Source organism: Gobius niger (assembly GCF_951799975.1).
Source record: "Gobius niger genome assembly, chromosome: 14".
Taxonomy (NCBI): Eukaryota; Metazoa; Chordata; class Actinopteri; order Gobiiformes; family Gobiidae; genus Gobius; species Gobius niger.
The window spans coordinates 3,218,854-3,238,121 of NC_136865.1; the positions used below are offsets into that span (position 1 = coordinate 3,218,854).

Here is a 19,268-nt window from a genome sequence, read left to right on the forward strand (position 1 = left end):
GACATTTTTCCTATAGCCGTTACTGAATGTACAGACCTTTGGAGATTTCTTGTAGATAATAATTGCCATGTAAAAGTGTATAAGAACTAAATTCTAAATCATATTAGGTTAAGTTTCTTGATTTTTCTCGAGTTAGAAACACATCTAGTGGCCTCTAAACCTCCTCTTTTGGTGCATTAATGATGGAGAAACCACAAAAATGATATACTTTTGTATAAAGACTGGCTTCACCAATCATTTGTTTGTGTTTGTGTTTCATAACAAAGGAGAACTCCGGGAAGCCAAAAAGGCGAAGATAACAGAGGGCATATAGGATTGATTAGTACGAGGCTAACCACTCTGCTACAGTTATATTCATCAGCGATGCCCAAAAGAGAATGCTCTGGAAGCTCGGACAGCTTCCCAGTAAAATGTAACTCTGTGAGGAATGGAAGCATCAGCCAGGGCAGTCTTTGGTCAGTGCTTCACAAATGAAGCACAATAAAACAGGTTTCAATTCATCATCACAGGACTCACTTTTCAGCCCTGCTTTGGACCTGCTTTGTGTCTGACTGAGACATTTTGCTCCAAACTAGAAACTGTCCCGAAGACTGAGACCCTCAGTCTCACCTCATGAGTCTGCATCAAGAGACCCCGCCCCTTCAGGTGAGCTCCCCTCCTGCCCCGCCCTGGACTCCACCTCTTCAGGTGTGCTCTCCTCCGGCCCCGCCTCCTCAGGTGTGCTCTCCTCCGGTGTGCTCTCCTCCGGCCCCGCCCCCTCATGTGTGCTCTCCTCCAGCCCCGCCCCTGACTCCGCCTCCGCAGGTGTCTGAGTTAGCGTAGTCTCACTCTCAGTCCTGCTCTCGGTTTGGGGGTTGTGTTTGGACAGGTCCTGGTCTGCTTGGTCTGGGTCCTGGTCCGGCCCCTGGTCCTGCTCCCTGTAGGTCTTGCGTCTCTGTCGCCTCAGCGTCTGGCTCTGCAGTTCTCTCACCTCCTTCAGGACCTCCTGCGCCTGTCGCCAGGAGCACAGCGCCTCCTGCAGGAGACGCTCCGCCTCGGCGCGCTGCTCCAGCACCCCCTGAGCCTGCTCTGAGGAGTCCAGGTCCTGGTCTTTATGGAGAGCCTGTTCAGGTTCCTGCTCTGACTCCTCCTCTAAGACCTCCTCCAGGTCCTGGTGTAGCTCCTGGACATCCTCAAATGGCTCGGGCTCCAAACCCTGCTCAGGGCCTGGTTTTTGCTCCAGATCTGGGCCAGTTCTGTTCGGACTGTGGACCTCTGAGGGGTCGGGTTGGTCCACCTTTGGTGAAGCAGGGATGTTTTTGTGGTATTTGGACTGGCTTTGGGTGTGGGGTCTGGGAGAGGAGTCCGTCTGGGTTCTGAGTAGAGGGGACTGTGAGGTCTGGTCTCTCAGACTGGGGCTGTGGTTGGACTGGGCCTGCTCTCTGGGTTTGGCAGAGTCCGTGCTGGTCTTCACCTTGCTCTTCTTGGTCTTGGTTTGAGGAGAGTCTTTGGTCTGGACTCGAGGAGATCCGGTCCCTCCAGACCTGAACAAAAACACAAGGTCAGACACAAACCTTCCAACCTGCAGGAAACCTAGAGCGAACACATTTTACACCGGCCACAAAACAATCAGTTGAAGATGTTCAAGTACATGCTGCCTTGATGAGTTACCTACTCGATTTTTAAAGTGCTTTTAGCTTCTAAAGAGTGGTTATGTAATGTACTTACATTATAACACTTAGCTGTATCTATCAAAGGCCATGAAAAAATGAGCTTTATTTAACAAGGAGTTAACTCACTGAGATTAAAAATCTCTTTTTAAAGAGTGTCCTGACCAAGAGGCAGCAATTTCAAAGAATCCAACATTGAATAATTAAATCAAGATAATACACACAGATAAAACATCTACAGGAAAAATACTTTGTTTCAAGATTTGTCAGTAGTGATTTGGAATTTTTAGGCAAAGTCTTTTTTTCTTAGAAATTTGTGAACAAAAGGCTTGCAGAATTTCCCCAAGCCAATAGTGTTTTTGACGTGTTCCAGTCGGGCTCCTCGACCCTGCCACACTCCGGAGACATCTTTAACGAAGGTGATGAACAGCATCAGGCTGAATTCGGGGGCAGGCAAGGTCACAGTTTTGGTTCCGCTGGACAAGAGTGCTGTGCTTGACACAGTGGCCCATGGGAACTTACTAGAGCGACTCGGAAAGGCTCTGGAGTGGTTCAGGTCCTACCTTAAAGACAGCAAACACTTCGAATTTGGTAACTCAGGCTGAATGGCCGTGACCTGTGGGGTCCCCCAGGGGTCGATCCTGGGACCCCTCTTGTTCAATCTGTACATGCTTCCATTAGTTCAATGACTACGTGGAAATGACGTGTCCAATCACAATCACGCAGATGAGATCTACATGGGCCTCTAGATTCACTGCCATCATAATAAACTGATTAGTGTGTGGATGTAAAACAACACAATAACAAAGAGAGACTGTCACTGGTCCAGTAGTCACATTTCACTAGTCATACTTTGGGAGCGACTTAAACCAAGCAGGTTCTCAGCCCGGCTCTGGACTCACCTGGATTTGGACTGGGTCTTGGGCGAGTTCTTGTGAGTTGTTCGTTCTCGCTGCGTCTTGGTTTTCTGCAGTTCCTGAAGGAAAGAGACATGTGTCAGACCTTTCAGCTGTTTTAGGACATGAACAACTGAAAGCTCAGGAGTGCAAGAGGACGGGAGGGCATCTGGCGGACCTGCAGCCTCATCTCCTCCAGCAGTTCTTGGGCTCTCTGCATCCTCTGGGCGATGAGGCTCTGTAGCTGACCCACAGGGGGCTGGTCTTCAGACGGACAGCGCTTCAGAGCGGACCGCAGCTCCGACCGGATCAGAGCAGGTCTGCAACCACAGCAGAGGGTTAGATTGGGACAGGACCGTTACTGGATCGGAGGACCTGAACCAGACCACAGGGGCAGTACCTGGAGCTCAGAACTTCATCCATCGACGCGCAGCGGTTCCTTCCCTGAGAACTGAGCTTCTTCCCGGGCTGAGGAGTCCGGCTCTGGCCCTTAAAGACCTGAAAGAACTAAATGTTTGAGGCCAGGACTAAACTAGGCCTACACCAGATCTGAACCTGAAGGCTGTTTCATAACACGAGCTCACTCCGTTCATTTGACCAAGTCTGGCTTACTTTCTTTCATTTGGATTACACAAACCAGGCTCACTCTTAGTCTGACCCTGGGAAGTTGGGCAGAGAACTAAGTCATTACATTTGGTGCAACATGCAAAACAAACAGCTGTAAGCTATTCTCCAGCTTGAACACACTATTTTACACTTGTTTTGATGAATGACCCTTACTGTACCCACCCGATCAAAATCAAACCCGGCCTGAAAAAAATGACTCTCAACTTGCCGATCCGACCCAATCGGCAAGTTGAGAGACCTCCTCGTTTCCTGAGGAGCAGAAACTTTACTTTTACTCTCTTAAGTTTAGTAAGAAGGAGGGCTGGGCAATCAATCAAATTTTAATCTAATCGTAATTTAAATAAAGGTCGATCACGATAATCGCGTGGTGCGTTTTAATCGAGGAGAATTGGTCGGTCCTGTCGCATTCTGGAAAAAAATTATGGACGCGCAACGCTGCAGCGCCTGTCAGGCCAAACAAACAGGAGGCTCAGGACGGCACATGCGGAAGCCAGAGGAGAGGACCTGGTGATTTTACGTGTGAAATCAGCTACAAAGTTGTGCTAACTCGTCTAAAGGGAAAAACAGAAACACGTGAGGAGCCTCAGAGGACCAGGACGCACACGGGGATGAAGAGTTTAAACCTTTGAAGAAGGATTAGCTGGAATTCAAACAGTGATTTGTACTTCTGAGAGTCTTTTTTTTACAAAAAAAAATGCGCTGTTTACTCGTATTTATTTATGTATATATTTATGTATGTGTATATATTTTGCGTTTGTGTGTGAGGGGATGCTGTACTGTGAGGCTAGAAGAAGGTGAGTTCGCTGCAGCTTTCAGCATCTGTTTACATGCTAGTCCAGGAAAGACCACATTTATCGTTTTTTTTCTTTTAAACAAAAAAATTGAATCAAAAATTGAGATCGCCCAGCCCTAGAAACAAGCTGTTGCCTTGTTATTTAACTGTGCCTGGCTTCTTACTGCTGCATTATTGTCATCATGTGCCTGTCACGCATGTGCTTAAACACTACATCTAACACTAACATCGACATCTAAACTCAGCGCAAGGTGACAACAAAACATGCTAATGAAAAAAAACTGAACATTCGACAAAACATAGCCTACTTTGAGTGGCATTTATGGATAAGAAGAATGCACTTTATGTTGTAAGCCAGGAATAGGCCACGTCAGGCCCGGGGGCCAAATCCGGCCCTCCAGTACAGAACATGTAGCCCCTCCAAGAGGATTTTGAGATATATTATTATGCAAATCAGATATCAAATACATGTTAAGTACTCTAAAAATGCGGATACTACTGTGTTTAAGATTTCCAAGCAGAGCACCCTATTATGTCGTATGTGATGGACAGCACTGGCATTTGTAGAAAATATTACTATATGTACTTAATGTTATGTATTACTTTATGTATTATGGCAGCAGTCGGGAGGTTCGGCCCTTGGTGTTCTGACTATTAAGAAGATCGTCCCTCCACTAAACAAACGAGCCTACCCCTGCTGTAAGCCAGCAATGTAAGGGACAATAATATGTGCGCTTTCTAACCCGACCCTGCACTCAAAGTTTGCCGTGTATTTCCGGGGGAGGACGGGGCAGCAGCTCCCGCTTCAGTAGAAGTCAGACCCAGGGCTGAGTGAGAGGCGGCCGGGGGGACAGATGCAGCCGCCCCCCGCAGAAGCGCTGGATGCAACAACAATGCGCAGTATGTGGTGTGATGGGGATCACACCAGGCCCGGATTAAGGATGGCTTTGTAAGACAGGTTTATGAAACAGCCCTCTGGACTAAACCAGGTCTAAACCAGAACCAGGACAGACCCCGTACCTGCATGTGGCTGCGGTTCTTCAGGGCCTTGCTGGACTCCCCGCGGCCCCAGTTCCTCTCGCTGGCTCTGGGCAGGGACCCGGTCTTGACTCGAGTTTCTCTGGAGCTGGGTCTGAGTTTGGACACGTCCGTCCCCGCTCTCTGCCGGCCCCCCACCACTCTGCAGTCCACCTGCAGGCCCCTCTCCCATGATCCTTTGGTGCTGAGGTCCTCCTCCGTCACCAGGTCCAGAGTGAGACAACCCTGAGACGAGGACGCCTGCGGACACAGGGCATCATGGGAAATCATGCTGCAACGACTGAGACTCACTAAATTCTCCACAGTTGGTCCGAGTGGAGATGGATTATCCTGAGGGGCTGTGCATGTGTCATGTTCAAGAGCTGATTATGAGACAGAAACCAGAGTTATACAGTGGGTTGAGGTTCAGGACGTAATGACAGAACTTATAAAAGATGTCAAATATTGAATAATGTGAGCTCTTCTGTTAGTCCCAAGAGTATTCAAACCACATATTAACATCAATCTACCAGTTGCCCCAAAAACACTTTTTCTGTGTTTATTTCCCATTTACTAATATTACACACAATACACAAACTATCCACCAGGTTCCCACGGCCTTGCTGGTTTGCACTCGGTGTCAAAGTTTTGTGAGCGGAAGGGTATTGTCTCTCTAATGTTCTCTGTCCTGGGACACTGGGATGCACTCATGATGCTGATTACTGCTGGACTCTGAAAAGTGAGTCAGTTCAAGCCCTGAATTTTGAACAATGATGGCGTAGTATGTAATTTTTGCCTGTAAAGTCACCACTGATCAACTTTTGGAACATTTATTGTATGAAATATGTTAAATAGAAAATTGTTTTCTATATTACTGTGAGAGCCAATGCAGTTGAAAGGCTAAAATATGTTTAAAGTTAAAGAAACTAGATGCAAGTTGGTCATTTTTATGGTCACTACTGCCACTTCAGGTCTTATGCGTAACTGCAGTCTCTATGTTAAGCTCGTGCATGACGGCACTTTGGACCCGAATTAACACCTTTCTGAGTGACAGGATTTTAGAGGCAGTTGTGGTGAACAGGTCTGAGCTCATTCTACACATTAGGACATGGAGGAACATATGGGGAGGAAAATACATAAAAGTTAAAATTCCAAATATCAAATTAAATTTTGGTTAAAGGTTGACCAAAACTCTATTTTGTAAAGCTAAGGTTAAGGCCTTAAGTTTAAAAGAGAAATACTAAAATGTTAAAAGAGAAAATTTCACAAAACCAGTGAAAACTAAATACATTCATAAAGTTCAAAATTTGGATTAAGGTAAAGAAGCTTGGTAAAAATCTAAGACACACTCCCTTTATTTAGACGCCTCTGATGTCGCTAGGTAATTTTGAGAAGAGCAATGGATTTTCCCCCCCCTATTTTTAAATTCAACTATATAATTTCACATGCCGCAAGAGGGCACTGCAGGCTAATCGAGCAGCAGGAAGAAAGTTTGGAGTGAGCGAGAAAGCGGAGGTTACACTTTAAACTGCAATGAAGTAAACAAAAGGAAGCTGGGCTAAAAGCTCGATGGCCACAGCTAGAGGAGCGAGTTTGCAAATGAGAGCTTGAAAAACGTGCTGCCGGGAGAGGCTTGTCAACGGTGCAGTTACGCCTCCGTGTCCGGGTTTCCAAGGCAATTGTTCAGAAGTGACACCGAGGATGAAGATTTCAATTGATTTAGTGATTTAGTGGATTATAGATGGAGAGTTTGGTTTGTTCTTTATGCTATAGTTATCTGAACTGTTTATGTGACGTTTACATACCAGACCCCTACCGTAAATGCTCTAATATAGGCCGGGGCCTTTATTTACTCAAGGGCATCTAGGACCAGGCCTTTATTGGAACCAGGCCACAATTAGAGACAGGCCTTTATTTCTATTTGAGCAAAACGGACGACCAGGAAAACGTAGAAAAACGAGATTTGTGTCCATTTGCACCTAAAATGAGGTTCATTTATTAATTAACTTTGCAAACCCTCTCCCAGCGGCTGGAACATTGACGCCTTTTATTTTGTCGGGACAACAGGAAGTGTTTCGTTGCTGTTAGCGGAGCTTTGACATCAATGTCACTGCAGGTTTCTGTTTCGTTTTTACCTTGGACCGGATTATTTGTTGTTATCTTGTGTAAAAGGCGAGTTTAGACGGAGCGTTTGTGTTTGTGATCGATCATGAGACTGACCCGAGAGAAGACGAGACGCTCGCGCTGATGGGAGGAGTTATTTTGAGGCGTGGGACTGACCTGCACACGGAGCAGCTGGACGTGCTTTGAAGACGTGATGGTGACTTTATTAAAACCCTGGAGGGTCACACGACATTTGTTGCCCTGTTTCCAAATATAGTCACAGGAGGTTTGAAAAGTGGCTAAATCTGTGTCAAAGTTACGCTCGGATCAGCTCCTCCGCAGCGTCCCGGGTTCCTGTTTGTTTACTTCCTGCACGTCAGTTATCATTTACACGAGTATGAGAAAAATTCCTAACATGGGGAATATTTCTACCGCTACAGTTTCTAATAAAAGCCCCGGCCTGTTTTAGAGACCGGCTTTAGTTTGCCTCCGCCAGCCACGAACTCGGCCTCTGTTAGAGACCCGGACGCTAATGGAATTACAGGCCAGTATTAGAGAAATTACGGTATTTAGTTTGTTGTTTATGCTTCATGTAGCTAACCATCAATGTGTTATGTTAGCATACCGTACGCCTATTAAGCCTGTTGTTTTTGTCTCCATTACGCATTTTTTGGCTAGTGCGTCCTATACTCCGGAGCGACTTATAGTCCGGAAAATACGGTATACATTTTAGACACCTCACAAAAAGTGTTTGTTGCAACCTAAACCTAGAAATCATTTATCTTCACTGCATGGACTTCCCCCTGTCCCCCACCCTTAAGTTGGCTTTAGAAAACAATATTCTGGGCTGGCCTCACTCTCTGCTGTAGCTGAGCGGGCACTGCTTGGTCAGGATCACAAATGTCACGTGGTATGCGAGCAGAGCAGCGCTTGTGCACGTGTCCCGTTTGATCTGTGGGCGTGACGTACCACGGCCAGCAGGTGTCCCCGCGAGGGCAGCCTCCGTCCTGGCGGGACCCGGACTCGCTCTCTGGTCGGATGAACCAACGCTCCGTCCTCCAGCGCCACCTGCAGGAGACAGAGTGAGACTCCAGCTCCCACGATGCACTGGGGCAGACTATAGCTCTAACAACAGTCCGGTCTTACCTGGTCCAGGACGGGGTCTTTGTTCCGGGTCTTGGTGCGGCTGATGGCGGCGTTCAGGGCCTGGACCCAGGACTCCTTCTCTTCAGGACTCAGAGCCAGGAACACCAGACTGTGGACCTGAAACACACCGGGACTTTGACTGAGCGAGAAAAAAGAGAAAATGATCTGAAGAAGGCTGCCGGAGTGTGTGATGCTGCTTTTCTCTGTATTTTAGGGTGACACACATCTGTCCAGAGACGACAGAAAACAACCCTCAGCTCATTCACCTCTTTACCTCCACCTGAGCCGAGCACATGTTCTCCAGTTATTATCCAGGCATTACCCCAATCTAAAAGCTTCTCGAACAAAGCGTCAAAAACACAATTAAAAAGTGATGAAATAAACAAAAACATGACTAAAAAGCAAGGGGAAAAAAGACAAAAACGCCACAAAGTTACGATCAGTTTTGTAGGTCTAAGCTTTCAAATGAGAAGTCGAGTCGAGAAGCTTTTAGGTTTGGGTAAAGCCGAACTGGAGAAAATGTGCTCGGTTTAGGCGGGGGGCGAGACCAAGGCAGACCTGAACCATTACCGGGACGCATGAGCCCGCTCACTTTTGACTTTTGATCAGGAGAGGGACTCAAGCTGCCCCCTCCGCATTCTCATCATCTTTCCTCCCTCGCGCTGCAGCCTCATGCACTTTCATCGAGCATTCACATCGTTTCTCCGCTGTCACAAGACTCCAAACTGCTGTGTCTGTCCCGACAGAAGGAGAATACCTGTATACTGACCGTCCCGCTCTGAGAAACATGACCAAAACACCAACACGTGTTTAACAAAGACAGGGTTCTAGTCTGGTACCGGCCTGTAGATGGACAAGGCTTGGGGACCTCTGTTTTAAACCATCATTAAAAAAAAAAAAAAAAATTAGATTTAATGCCAGTTTAAATCCAATGCACCTTGTTTAATGACTTTCAGTGCTTTTAAATGCTGCACAGAGTAGCATAGCATAGTATTAGCAGTATTAATAACACTCACAGTAATGGCTGTGTGGCCGTGTCTAAAGAGGGTGTTCATAGTAGTGTATTTGACAATGCAAGTGTGGGACTTCCATTCTAGTGGGCGTGTTTACATGCATGTTTACATAAATGAGTCATGTATGTTCATTACCATGCACTGTCCGACCAAATGAACAATGAACAATCCTACAAAACGTTTTGCTGCCCCTCAGCCTCCTCACCCTCCCATATATGAGCGGTTAAGGTTAGAGTTAAAGGGATATTTCAGGATTTTTGACACAGGGCCTCATTTCCTAGATATCCAGAGTGTTGCTGGTACCTGGAGATATTTTTTTTTGTAATTCATGCAGTTCTTATATTTGAAGAGTTTCGTGGCGCTAGGCTAGTGCAAGGCTAGCGCATTTCTATGGTATCAGCTAGCCTGCATTAAAAACAGTGTGACCCGCTCCACAGAGCACCTGAGGCAAATCACTTATAACACCAGACTAACCATATAAATGTCTGTGTCCATAGAATCATTTTTTGCAATATAACTGACCTGCATCACATGAGTGATCGCATTTTGAGGGACCATTTTCTAGCAGATCACTCCGCCGCTGCGTAGGTTATACAACGAAGCTGATGCTGCTCAAATATAAGTTATTTTAAATGGAAAATGGTTAAAATTATTCTATGGACACAGACATGTACATGGTTAGTCTGGCGTTATAAGTGATTTGCCTCAGGTGCTCTGTGGAGCGGGTCACACTGTTTTTAATGCAGGCTAGCTGATACCATAGAAATGCTAGCTTATACCAGTGGTTCTCAACCTGGGGGTCGGGACCCCCAAGGGGGTCGCGAGACAAATTTGGGGGGTCCCCAGATTATTTAGATAAAACATACATAGTTTTATTAGCAAAATATTCTAATGTTTTATTGTAGCATGTGTTTGCTATTTTACCAGAGTGCCATTATTTGTTCGTATTTTGATTAATTTTTTTTCAGCCATTTGTTTTTTTTCTTTGTTTTTTGAGAATTGTGTAGGCTAAAGTTCCTATTTTTCACGGTGTGACCCGGGCGGGGGGTCACGAACCCCTTTACCTGTTATAATGGGGGTCGCGGCTCCAAAAGGTTGAGAACCACTGGCTTATACAACCACGAAGCTGCTCAAATATAAGGTATTTTAAATGCAAAATGGTTAAAATTACTCTATAGACACAGACATTTATATGGTTAGTCTGGTGTTATAAGTGATTTGCCTCAGGTGCTCTGTGGAGCAGGTCACACTGTTTTAAATGCAGGCTAGCTGACATCGTAGAAATGCGCTAGCCTTGCATTAGCCTAGCACCACGAAACTCTTCAAATATAAGAACTGCATGAATTACAAAACAATATCTCCAGGTACCAGCAACACTCTGGATAACTAGGAAATGAGGCGCTATGTCTAAAATCCTCAGCATTTGAGTCATCCTTTGACACCATTGGTTCGACACTTCAAGAGCAAGGGGGACCCATCTCCAGATGTGGGGCCAGGCTGATGTTCATGAATCACTTGGCTGGAGGATTCACCTATTGTACATGTTTTTAGTGGAAGGGGAAACCAGAGGAAACCTATGCAGACACGGGGGAGAACATAAACAGAAAGGCCTCGAAGACTCAAACACGGCCTGGATCCACGCCGTGTTTCAACAGCACTGGGTCTTCACCAGGTATCGTCTATAATATCTGAGGTCACCACGGACAACATCTCTGAGGACGCTGCGTGGACGGGCAGCACACGGTCAGCTCTAAAGTGGTCGTACTCACAGCATTGGCCGTGTGGCTCCGGCGCACCAGGGTGAAGCGGCTGTGGCTCTTCTTACTGCGGCTCTTCTCTTTCTTCAGCTCCTCGCAGCGGTCGAAGTTGGACATCTCCAACACGTGCTGTGCTCCACGCTCATCCTTCACCTGAGAGAGAGAGAGGAGGATCTAAACATCTCCAACACGTGCTGCTCTCTACGCTCATCCTTCACCTGAGAGAGAGAGGAGGATCTAAACATCTCCAACACGTGCTGCTCTCTACACTCATCCTTCAGCTGAGAGAGAGGAGGATCTAAACATCTCCAACACGTGCTGCGCTCTACACTCATCCTTCACCTGAGAGAGAGAGGAGGATCTAAACATCTCCAACACGTGCTGCGCTCTACACTCATCCTTCACCTGAGAGAGAGGAGGATCTAAACATCTCCAACACGTGCTGTTCTCCACGCTCATCCTTCACCTGAGAGAGAGGAGGATCTAAACATCTCCAACACGTGCTGTGCTCCACGCTCATCCTTCACCTGAGAGAGAGGAGGATCTAAACATCTCCAACACGTGCTGTTCTCCACGCTCATCCTTCACCTGAGAGAGAGGAGGATCTAAACATCTCCAACACGTGCTGTGCTCCACGCTCATCCTTCACCTGAGAGAGAGAGGAGGATCTAAACATCTCCAACACGTGCTGCTCTCTACGCTCATCCTTCACCTGAGAGAGAGAGAGGAGGATCTAAACATCTCCAACACGTGCTGCGCTCCACGCTCATCCTTCACCTGAGAGAGAGGAGGATCTAAACATCTCCAACACGTGCTGCTCTCTACACTCATCCTTCACCTGAGAGAGAGAGGAGGATCTAAACATCTCCAACACGTGCTGCTCTCTACGCTCATCCTTCACCTGAGAGAGAGGAGGATCTAAACATCTCCAACACGTGCTGCTCTCTACACTCATCCTTCACCTGAGAGAGAGAGAGAGAGGATCTAAACATCTCCAACACGTGCTGTGCTCTACGCTCATCCTTCACCTGAGAGAGAGAGGAGGATCTAAACATCTCCAACACGTGCTGCTCTCTACACTCATCCTTCACCTGAGAGAGAGAGAGAGAGGATCTAAACATCTCCAACACGTGCTGTGCTCTACGCTCATCCTTCACCTGAGAGAGAGAGGAGGATCTAAACATCTCCAACACGTGCTGTGCTTTACGCTCATCCTTCACCTGAGAGAGAGAGGAGGATCTAAACATCTCCAACACGTGCTGCTCTTTACGCTCATCCTTCACCTGAGAGAGAGAGGAGGATCTAAACATCTCCAACACGTGCTGTGCTCTACGCTCATCCTTCACCTGAGAGAGAGAGGAGGATCTAAACATCTCCAACACGTGCTGTGCTCCATGCTCATCCTTCACCTGAGAAAGAGAGGAGGATCTAAACATCTCCAACACGTGCTGCTCTCTACGCTCATCCTTCACCTGAGAGAGAGGAGGATCTAAACATCTCCAACATGTGCTGCTCTCTACACTCATCCTTCACCTGAGAGAGAGGAGGATCTAAACATCTCCAACATGTGCTGCTCTCTACGCTCATCCTTCACCTGAGAGAGAGAGGAGGATCTAAACATCTCCAACACGTGCTGCTCTCTACGCTCATCCTTCACCTGAGAGAGAGGAGGATCTAAACATCTCCAACACGTGCTGTGCTCCACGCTCATCCTTCACCTGAGAGAGAGAGGAGGATCTAAACATCTCCAACACGTGCTGTGCTCCACGCTCATCCTTCACCTGAGAGAGAGGAGGATCTAAACATCTCCAACACGTGCTGTGCTCTACGCTCATCCTTCACCTGAGAGAGAGAGGAGGATCTAAACATCTCCAACACGTGCTGCTCTCTACGCTCATCCTTCACCTGAGAGAGAGGAGGATCTAAACATCTCCAACATGTGCTGCTCTCTACACTCATCCTTCACCTGAGAGAGAGGAGGATCTAAACATCTCCAACATGTGCTGCTCTCTACGCTCATCCTTCACCTGAGAGAGAGAGGAGGATCTAAACATCTCCAACACGTGCTGCTCTCTACGCTCATCCTTCACCTGAGAGAGAGGAGGATCTAAACATCTCCAACACGTGCTGTGCTCCACGCTCATCCTTCACCTGAGAGAGAGAGGAGGATCTAAACATCTCCAACACGTGCTGTGCTCCACGCTCATCCTTCACCTGAGAGAGAGGAGGATCTAAACATCTCCAACACGTGCTGTGCTCCACGCTCATCCTTCACCTGAGAGAGAGAGGAGGATCTAAACATCTCCAACACGTGCTGCTCTCTACGCTCATCCTTCACCTGAGAGAGAGAGGAGGATCTAAACATCTCCAACACGTGCTGTGCTCCACGCTCATCCTTCACCTGAGAGAGAGGAGGATCTAAACATCTCCAACACGTGCTGTGCTCTACGCTCATCCTTCACCTGAGAGAGAGAGAGGAGGATCTAAACATCTCCAACAGCCCAGGACCCTCTGGCTGTGAGGCTACAGTGCTCCCCACTCCCCACACTGGTCAGGTGGTTTGTGTGTGAGAAAGTGAATGCAGGAGAGCACAAACGAAGGCATTATGAACAGTGCACTGAGCAGCTCTAATAATAACCGAGGCTCCGGGCTCCATCCAGCTCTGATTCATCTCCCATCGACACAGCAGCCCCAGGGGGAGGCGTCTGGGGAGAAGCACTAACCTTGGATGATAATGACGCCGTTTGTGTGACTGGGCAAATGTGTGATTGGCCTTCAGTGAGTGATGGACCTCTTCTATCTGAGGGGACTTTCTATACACCTGTCAGTCTAATGTAATGCTTTGTAATGACCAGATACTATATTTTCATGCCACAAACGCAGGGATAAATCAGCACATAATTCACCTCTTACCACCCGCCTAAACCAAATGCATTCTGTCCTCTTTTGGCTGTGTAACGCCTCATTTGAAAGCTAAGACCCACAAAACTGATCTTTTTCCCGCATTGTTGCTGTCACCTTTTTAATGTTTTTTTTTCTTTCTTTTTTTTTTCATTTTTGTCACATTTTTGTTGAGTTTTTGTCACATTTTTGTTGAGTTTTTGTCACATTTTTGTTGAGTTTTTGTCACATTTTTGTTGAGTTTTTGTCACATTTTTGTTGAATTTTTGTCACATTTTTGTTGAGTTTTTGTCACATTTTTGTTGAATTTTTGATGAATTTTTGTCCCTTTTTGGTTGAGTTTTTGTCACATTTTTGTTGAGTTTTTGATGAATTTGTGTCACATTTTTGTTGAATTTTTGATGAATTTTTGTCACTTTTTGGTTGAGTTTTTGTCACATTTTTGGTGAATTTTTGATGAATTTTTGTCACTTTTTGGTTGAGTTTTTGTCACATTTTTGGTGAATTTTTGTCACATTTTTGTTGAGTTTTTTCACATTTTTGCTGAGTTTTTGTCACATTTTTGTTGAATTTTTGTCACTTTTTGTTGAGTTTTTGTGACATTTTTGTTGAATTTTTGTGACATTTTGGTTGAGCTTTTTGTCACTTTTTGTTGAATTTGTGTCACATTTTTGTTGAGTTTTTGTCACATTTTTGTCGAATTTTTGTTGAATTTTTGTTGAGTTTTTGTCACTTTTTGTTGAATTTTTGTTGAGTTTTTGTCACATTTTTGTTGAGTTTTTGTCACATTTTGTTGAGTTTTTGTCACTTTTTGGTTGAGTTTTTGTCACATTTTTGTTGAGTTTTTGATGAATTTGTGTCACATTTTTGTTGAATTTTTGATGAATTTGTGTCACTTTTTGGTTGAGTTTTTGTCACATTTTTGGTGAATTTTTGATGAATTTTTGTCACTTTTTGGTTGAGTTTTTGTCACATTTTTGTTGAGTTTTTGATGAATTTGTGTCACATTTTTGTTGAATTTTTGATGAATTTTTGTCACTTTTTGGTTGAGTTTTTGTCACATTTTTGGTGAATTTTTGATGAATTTTTGTCACTTTTTGGTTGAGTTTTTGTCACATTTTTGGTGAATTTTTGTCACATTTTTGTTGAGTTTTTTCACATTTTTGTTGAGTTTTTGTCACATTTTTGTTGAATTTTTGTCACTTTTTGTTGAGTTTTTGTGACATTTTTGTTGAATTTTTGTGACATTTTGGTTGAGCTTTTTGTCACTTTTTGTTGAATTTGTGTCACATTTTTGTTGAGTTTTTGTCACATTTTTGTCGAATTTTTGTTGAATTTTTGTTGAGTTTTTGTCACTTTTTGTTGAATTTTTGTTGAGTTTTTGTCACATTTTTGTTGAGTTTTTGTCACATTTTGTTGAGTTTTTGTCACTTTTTGGTTGAGTTTTTGTCACATTTTTGTTGAGTTTTTGATGAATTTGTGTCACATTTTTGTTGAATTTTTGATGAATTTGTGTCACTTTTTGGTTGAGTTTTTGTCACATTTTTGGTGAATTTTTGATGAATTTTTGTCACTTTTTGGTTGAGTTTTTGTCACATTTTTGGTGAATTTTTGTCACATTTTTGTTGAGTTTTTTCACATTTTTGTTGAGTTTTTGTGACATTTTTGTTGAATTTTTGTGACATTTTGGTTGAGCTTTTTGTCACTTTTTGTTGAATTTGTGTCACATTTTTGTTGAGTTTTTGTCACATTTTTGTCGAATTTTTGTTGAATTTTTGTTGAGTTTTTGTCACTTTTTGTTGAATTTTTGTTGAGTTTTTGTCACATTTTTGTTGAGTTTTTGTCACATTTTGTTGAGTTTTTGTCACTTTTTGGTTGAGCTTTTTGTCACCTTTTGTCACATTTTTGTCACATTTTTATTGAATGTTTGTCACATTTTTGTCGCGTTTACATCCTTGTTTTCATTTTTTGTGGCTGTTTTGGTGCTTTTTTCCCAAGACGCTTTTTGATTAGGGTAAAGCCAAACTGTAGAAAATAGGATCTGTTCAGGTGGGAGTTAAGAGGTTAAAGGTGCATTATGCAACTTAAAAAAATAATAAAAGTTGATATTTGTGCGACCCGGCGGCTGTATGAGTGGTCCGCATGGCGCCTTTACCTTCCATCACAGTGGTCTCTAAAACGCTCCAGGATCGATTGTTCTGTAGGTTTTCTGGTGAGGCTCCGTCAGCAGAGAAAACCTTCCAAACAGTTGATCCTGGAGCGTCATCATCACCGTGATGGAAGGTTAAGGCGCCATGCGGACCACTCATACAGCTGCTGGGCCACGACAAGGCATAAGAACTCGCCTGCTTCACCTTTAAGATCTGCAAACATTGGACAAAAAGATTGATTGATTGATTGATTGATTGATTGATTGATTGATTGATTGATTGATTGATTGATTGATTGATTGATTGATTGGACGAGGGGAGGTGTCGGGGGGGTTTGGGGAGGTACCTCACGGGCGCTGACCCACAGCCGCTCTCCGCGCAGGAACAGGAAGCGATTCTTCCAGATCTCTCGGAACAGGCCCCGCCCACAGAACTGTCGGACCCAGCCCACTTTGTCGGGAGCAGGACCCGCCGGCGCCGCCTCCTGGGCCGCCTGAGGACACACAGGTGTAACGTATCATAAAAGAAAGTGTACAGCAGCGAGGAGAAAGAGGAGAGGGTCAGAGGGAGCAGAGGAGGGAGAGGAGAGGGTCAGAGGGAGCAGAGGAGGGAGAGGAGAGGGTCAGAGGGAGCAGAGGAGGGAGAGGAGGGGGTCAGAGGGAGCAGAGGAGGGAGAGGAGAGGGTCAGAGGGAGCAGAGGAGGGGGAGGAGAGGGTCAGAGGGAGCAGAGGAGGGAGAGGAGAGGGTCAGAGGGAGCAGAGGAGGAAGAGGAGGGGGTCAGAGGGAGCAGAGGAGGAAGAGGAGAGGGCCAGAAGGAGCAGAGGAGGGAGAGGAGAGGGTCAGATGGAGCAGAGGAGGGAGAGGAGAGGGTCAGAAGGAGCAGAGGAGGAAGAGGAGAGGGTCAGATGAAGCAGAGGAGGGAGAGGAGAGGGTCAGAGGGAGCAGAGGAGGAAGAGGAGAGGGTCAGATGAAGCAGAGGAGGGAGAGGAGAGGGTCAGAGGGAGCAGAGGAGGAAGAGGAGAGGGTCAGAGGGAGCAGAGGAGGGAGAGGAGAGGGTCAGAAGGAGCAGAGGAGGGAGAGGAGGGGGTCAGAGGGAGCAGAGGAGGGAGAGGAGAGGGTCAGAAGGAGCAGAGGAGGGAGAGGAGAGGGTCAGAGGGAGCAGAGGAGGAAGAGGAGAGGGTCAGAGGGAGCAGAGGAGGGAGAGGAGAGGGTCAGAAGGAGCAGAGGAGGGAGAGGAGAGGGTCAGAGGGAGCAGAGGAGGAAGAGGAGAGGGTCAGAGGGAGCAGAGGAGGGAGAGGAGAGGGTCAGAAGGAGCAGAGGAGGGAGAGGAGAGGGCCAGGTGGAGGAGAGGAGGGAGAGGAGAGGGTCAGAAGGAGCAGAGGAGGAAGAGGAGAGGGTCAGAGGGAGCAGAGGAGGAAGAGGAGAGGGTCAGAGGGAGCAGAGGAGGGAGAGGAGAGGGTCAGAGGGAGCAGAGGAGGAAGAGGAGAGGGTCAGAGGGAGCAGAGGAGGGAGAGGAGAGGGTCAGAAGGAGCAGAGGAGGGAGAGGAGAGGGCCAGGTGGAGGAGAGGAGGGAGAGGAGAGTGTCAGATGAAGGGGAGGAGGTAGAGGAGAGGTGGTGGAGTTGTCTGCTCTCTCTGACCTACTTTTGTTACATAAGAGCTGCAGCTGCACTGACTGTACAGCAGACTCTTCTGTTCCCGCTGCATTTCTCTCTCATTAGTCCTGGCCTGGTTTGTAATGAATGTAAACCTGTTAACACGGTTTAAATCCACTATTGTTTTATAAGCTACAATGTGTTAGATCTATAGGACAAACTAACTCAGGAGGTCTGAATGCGCCACAGTCCTGGGCCAGTTCCCCCGTGACTTAAGAGGGATTTCAGTCCGCGGAGTTAAACCCAGAGACGGGCTCGGTGAGGAGGGATTTAACGGGCGGCGCTCCAGGGTGAATCCGCTCCGAGAGACACGAGAGGCGGATAAAAAGAGGACGCTTACCCGCCTGCTCTGCCCGCTCTTCTTCATCTCCCTCCTCCTCCTCCTCCAGAACTACGGAGGCTCGCGGGAATATCCAACCGACCCAGAGCAGCTTCTCCCCGGCTCCGGCCTGCTGCACCTGCACCCCCCCTTTTCCTCTGGAGGTCCAGCCCGGCCTCGCCCTCACCCTCTCCCCGGTCTGTGAGCTGCTCCTGCGGGGCAAAACAAATCCAATTATGCCCGTGGCACTTTTTTTTTTTTTTTTTTTTTTTTTAACAAACAAAGAACACTATTCGTCTGTTTCAAATAAACTACTGTAATTTATTTAATCTATTGAAAATACATGATAACAATAAATAAATGTTAGCTTCAATCTCCACTCAAATACGATCTAAAACAGTGAGACTAAAGGAACACCGCTCCCTCACCCCCAGCCTCCGGCAGAGATTAGTCCGTCTCGCTGCAGCTCTCCCCGGCCTCTCCGTGGGCTCCTCCAGATCGACGCAGATAGTCCTGCCTCACCCCAGGATACTGCAGGATGTTGGGCGGGTCAAAGGCTGTCGTGTGTCGGCCGCAGCATCGCCCCTCTTCGGTGTGATGCGCGGTCGAGGGTCGGTCCGTGTTTCGGTCTGAACGGAGACAGATGCTCTCAGTCTCCCTGCGTGAGCCTCTCTCTCAGCGCCCTCTACAGGCGGCTGCGTGTGACAGCCTGGGAAATAGAGAGGCCCACAATCAAACTGACCTGTGCATTAAGGTAGCCTACAATATAGGCTATGCATCATAAACAAACAATCAGACATTATATCACTTAAAACTTACAATAACTAAACAAATATTAAATCAGACAATCTCGTCATAATTAATAAGTATGGTATAGGCCTATAACAAGAGAGTTTATATTGGCAATTGTATACAGCCTACTGTAAATCTTTAAATATCAATAATATGAGTAGGCTTATATCTCTGTAGTTTTGTTTCATGTTGCACGCTTGCACCAAAGAAAATCCCAGGGTTGTGAACCTGTTCACTGACAGTGGCGATAAATCTATTCTGATTCTTTTCAGTTTGGGGAAAATGGACTGGTGACACAGGTCCGGGCCGGGGATCTGCAATATTTTCACTCTGTGAGCTACTTTAAACCAAAAAACTGGTCCCTGAAACTGATGTAACACTATGTTAATGTCTCTTACATTTCTAGAAAGTGAAGGTGTGTAAAACTGTAATGCCCTTTTATTCATCATTT

At 46.2% G+C, this 19,268-nt stretch overlaps 1 protein-coding gene across 1 annotated transcript; it reads right to left on the reverse strand.

The window, feature by feature from the left end:
• Positions 1 to 610: 610 nt before the first annotated feature.
• Positions 611 to 18,713, reverse strand: LOC306973432 (uncharacterized protein; the record flags this gene model as incomplete). The annotated part of the gene is made up of 11 exons (XM_079570355.1): positions 18,454 to 18,713; positions 18,047 to 18,237; positions 16,399 to 16,545; positions 11,014 to 11,154; positions 8,232 to 8,348; positions 8,055 to 8,153; positions 4,986 to 5,243; positions 2,946 to 3,043; positions 2,724 to 2,865; positions 2,552 to 2,625; positions 611 to 1,523 (listed from the first exon to the last, which is right to left on the reverse strand). The coding sequence occupies exons 2-11, from the start codon at positions 18,071 to 18,073 to the stop codon at positions 611 to 613; spliced, it is 2,016 nt and encodes a 671-aa protein (XP_079426481.1). The 5' UTR covers positions 18,074 to 18,237; positions 18,454 to 18,713.
• Positions 18,714 to 19,268: the final 555 nt, after the last annotated feature.